This window comes from Tarenaya hassleriana, unplaced genomic scaffold (assembly GCF_000463585.1).
Source record: "Tarenaya hassleriana unplaced genomic scaffold, ASM46358v1 Cleome52, whole genome shotgun sequence".
NCBI classification, from domain to species: Eukaryota; Viridiplantae; Streptophyta; class Magnoliopsida; order Brassicales; family Cleomaceae; genus Tarenaya; species Tarenaya hassleriana.
In genome coordinates, this window is record NW_010967884.1 from 173,254 (window position 1) to 177,597 (window position 4,344).

Genomic DNA, 4,344 nt, shown 5'->3' on the forward strand with positions numbered 1-4,344 from the left:
TATGAGGAAGAAAACAGTAATCCGTAACTATTGCCCAAGCCTCCTTGATTTTATTTTCTTTATTGCTCTCTAAGCGTCCATAATAACCGTGCGGACCACCAATTACAAAATGAGTTCAAAGGGTATTATTCAGTCTCTCTTTAAAGAAAACCGAAAGAAAGGAAAAAAAATGAGAAGCTTTAGTAGTTGTCGATTCATTTAATAAGAGCATTCCTTCGGGGTTGTCATATATTTGACTTTTGTATACGAAGGAACCACCACAGCGAATCCGATTTGTCTAATCCCAAAACCCTAAGGCCAAAGAATCACCCTACTGGAAGCTTGACCCAGGAATTTGCCCTTATGTAGTTATAATAAACAACTAGCAAAACAACCCGAGATTGTTCCCCAAAAAAACAAACACACACACACAATATATGTCTAGCAACATAGTTAGAAACTCAATAGCTATGCCAAAAACATAGCCAGCACCTGATGATTCTCCTCTGCCACCAAAACCGACCAACCAACCAACCAACCGAATCTTTCAGGTGTCAAAATATATCAATCGTGTATCATCATCACATCGTGGAAACTAAAAAGAAACACGATAATAAAAGGAAGAGAAGAAAACCATTGTCTCCTGTTGCTTTCTCTGCTGGGGGGTTCTCTTCTACAAACAAACTCTTTCACTTCAGCTACCGGCTGAGAAGGCCGTATGAAGGCAGATCTTCAAGTCTTGTTATGTCGTCTATCATCAGCTCTCTCTCCAGTTGTCTCCTCGTAGATTTCATCACTGTCTGCTAACAATGACAGTTATCACGTGAATGTCATCATCCTCCACAACTTGCATTAACAGAAAGAACAATCCTCTGCCCGAAAAGGAACACTTACATTAAACTCCATGTATGAGGCGCGCATGGCTAGCCATTGATGATCCATCAGCTTGAACGCAATGCAATAGAGAAGGTCAAATGCAGATTCGTCCTCTGCCACAACACCCACTCACAAATTAATCAAAATTGTTCGGGGAAAGGCCTTTGATCATCATTGGGAAACTATTCGTCTGGAAAGGGGGGAAAATGAAACATCCACAATCAGCACTGTCTGAAAATTACCAGCAAAGAGTTTCAGAAAAGTCGCCCCAACAACTGTTCGCGGTCTCACTGTAAATTTGAAAGATACTGTTACTGAACCCAAATATCTTATGTAATATGATTGCACGGGTGGGTTAAGAAATAAAACAGGAAAATAAGATCACTTTCATGTTGTACATGCAGAGATACAAGTTAAAATTAGCGAGTCATAACACTGCATACTGCTGCAGGAAACCAGAATATCATGGTTCCCCATGATCCCCGATCATGAAAAATTCAAATGTATGTACCTGCTTCTAGATCAAGCATCTGGATGAGCATGAATGTAATATTGATACCAGCAACGGCAAAGGGGTATTCCCAAACAGAACGGTCCCCAACCTGCTTACGCAGAAGATCCTGGAAGGTTTTCTGCACCCAACAGACAAGTCATTTAGGACATAGTCATGTAACTAAACATGGGGATACCACAGATGGAGAGACGTGCCACTGAGATTGATGCTTGACCACTGAAAGAATTTAATGTAAAGGTAATTCAGATGCTTTCTAGGCATTTATAAACGAAGAGGTGTAGGCATACCGGAAAGTTCCTAGCAAAGAACAACAAGTTCTCAAGGGATATGAAACCACCGCCCCTGCCGGATAACGTTCACGAGTGAGTCAAAGAAGAGGAAAGCAAGAAAATCAAAGGAAAATGCAGATAAGGTGAGGAATCACATATATACCTAAAATCTGTTGATGGATCCTTTCCCTGCCAACCCATTTCCTTCCACTGCTCAGACACTATTCCATGGAGCTCTTCTTCAGGAAAGGCGAGTTTCCACAGAGCCCTCAGAGCTTCCTACATGCATAACAAGAAGCACAAAATGATTGTCAGACCATCAGTACACTTCAATTTATGAAGTTAGGCTTGCAGTGGAATTCAAGTTACAGAAAAATCGAAGAGTCATTAAAACATCCATTCGAGGGGAAATGTACGTCTTTTTTCATGGGCAATTCTCACAGCTCACAAAACCTCTCACAAATGTACCTGGTGCTGAGGTATTGAGCCATCATACGCCACATCTATTCGGTTCTGCAGTCTCTGTAAGCATTCCTCCTGTGAGCATCACCATTAAGTTAGAAGTTATTAGTCACTTGGATACATTTCTGGGAAGTAGAATTGATACGAGAAGAGAAGCATGTTATCTTCATATAGTGAACACGAAAACAAATGTTCAAACTCAAAAGTGATTAAGGACAGGCTACCTGAGCAGGGGTTAGGTCAAACGAAGAATTTGCATCACTATCTCTCCTTTGAGCACAAACACAAGAGAGACCTTTGCCCAACCATGCTGCTGATCCAGCCACAACTTCAGCTGCAACAAAAATCAATCAACTAGCATCAAACCATAGTTTTGTTGTCTTTAAATGAAAACTAGGTGATTATGTCAGATAATGAGCCGTTTAGAATCTGGTTTCATACTGAAAACTGATTCTTGCTTGTAAAGGTTGTAAAAGAGGCAAAAATTAAAGTACCATCAACAGTCTGCAACGTAGAACAAATTTCTCTAGACAACATGAAAAGCAAACTACTCAAACACATACAACGCCGCTAAGTGTCAGAAATCTACAAAAACACGACCAGAAACAGTAAATCGTTCGAACTGTATATAATATGTCCATCCATGTATTCGATGTGTTCACACTCCACTCCGCAGGATTCAAAAGCAAATATAAAACACAACTCGGTCATAAATAAAGGCTTAACGCTAGGTTACGGCAAATAATCGGCCTATGACTAATCTAATCGATATAAATACCGTCTTAAGCATATAAGCCTAAGAAATCCATAGCGGAGATCAAATTGATCAACGGATGTACATAAAGCATCCACACACATCGAGTCCACGAGTTGAGAGAATCTACCGAAGGCTACAGAGATCCGCCACACCGAATCAAAGATATGTATATATTCAATCGCTGAAGTTTGTGTGTGTGTGTGAGAGAGAGAGAGAGAGAGAGAAAGAGAGAGGTTGAGTTCTGAAACTGCGAGACGCCGACGCGTTGTTTCCGAAGGAAATAAAATGTTTGAAAAGTACGAACAGGGAAAAGCGAGAAATGGACGTACCAGATGTGGAATGGTAGGCATCTCCCCGTTCAAGACCTTGAGAAATCCTCCTGACGGCTACGAACGAGCCTCCTCTATCCTCCATCTCTCTCTCTTCTTCCAATCTCGCTCGCTCTTCCTCTCAGTTCACCATCTCTATCTCCATCTCTCCGTCTCTTCTTCTCCTCTGGAGAGCCACAATCAAATGCATAATGCAAAGAAACTCATCAGAAAATCCAGAAATCAAAGCAAACGGGAACTCCGAACAAAAATTAATCGGAATCTGATAAAAATCCACTAAGCCACAACGCGAACCAAACAACCTTATCCGGATCATCAATGTCAGATCAAAGCAACTCGAACAATAAAAGAAATGCAAAGAGGAATTCGATTACCACCGAAGACAAAACAGAGCGATCAAAACGGAGTCCGATCAACCGCGAAATGCATCGGTAGACGACAGAAACCGAGAGAGAATCTTGAGCAAGAATAAGAAGATAATATTCGAAAACAGGAGAGAAACAGCTAGGTTTTGGAGATCTACTCCGATCCGTAGCACTGAGAGAACTGAAAAGTGCCGCAAAATTGAATGATGAACCGAGCGATTGAGCTTTTATCAGACGGCGTAATCTGGCGAATGGCCTGAACGTTTTTTTCCCCCGACTCTATTTTGGGTTTGGGAATTTTATAGTTTAGTCGCGTAACAAAGCGGCCTCGGAACAGGTGGCGAGTTGGAAAGAGGCCGCGCGTGTGGTTCAAGCGCCATCGCTCGTAAGTTGTAACGGAAAAAAAAAACGTTCAATGAGAATCAGCAAAAATTTCGAGTCTTCTAGAAAAAAATTTAAAACGTACGTGAACCGCAATCTCTACTTTTCCCCCTATTTTAACCTTTCCTTTATATGGATTTCGATGAAGAGTTGGTACTAACGTATCATTAATATCTAATGTGATCCATATACGATGATATAATACAAAAGGCGTCGGACCATGATACGGATTTGGCTAATGTGCCATACATACATGTCATGGAAGACATGTAACACGGATTCTAAAATTACATAAATGCCCTTCGAAGTGCGGAGGTGACAATAACATGAGGTGTGGGCCATATTCTGACGGGTAAAGTTATCCCGCGGCCGGCCCGCGTGTTGCTATTGCCTTTGTTCATGTGATCGAAAT

The 4,344-nt window shown here is 41.3% G+C and overlaps 1 protein-coding gene across 3 annotated transcripts; it reads right to left on the minus strand.

Moving 5' to 3' along the window:
• Positions 1-321: 321 nt before the first annotated feature.
• Positions 322-3,966, minus strand: LOC104827590 (ELMO domain-containing protein A). 3 transcript variants are annotated; one of them, XM_010560783.2, is made up of 10 exons: positions 3,564-3,932; positions 3,187-3,352; positions 2,325-2,434; positions 2,107-2,175; positions 1,802-1,917; positions 1,657-1,711; positions 1,367-1,487; positions 1,098-1,145; positions 874-968; positions 322-779 (listed from the first exon to the last, which is right to left on the minus strand). In XM_010560783.2, exons 2-10 carry the CDS (start codon positions 3,269-3,271, stop codon positions 678-680), a joined length of 801 nt encoding a protein of 266 aa, XP_010559085.1. In that variant the 5' UTR covers positions 3,272-3,352; positions 3,564-3,932; the 3' UTR covers positions 322-677. The 3 variants fall into 3 exon arrangements, with proteins under 3 accessions (XP_010559085.1, XP_010559084.1, XP_010559086.1); XM_010560782.2 differs by having other exon boundaries at positions 3,561-3,932; XM_010560784.2 differs by lacking the exons at positions 322-779; positions 874-968; positions 1,098-1,145 and adding an exon at positions 975-1,086 and having other exon boundaries at positions 3,561-3,966.
• Positions 3,967-4,344: the final 378 nt, after the last annotated feature.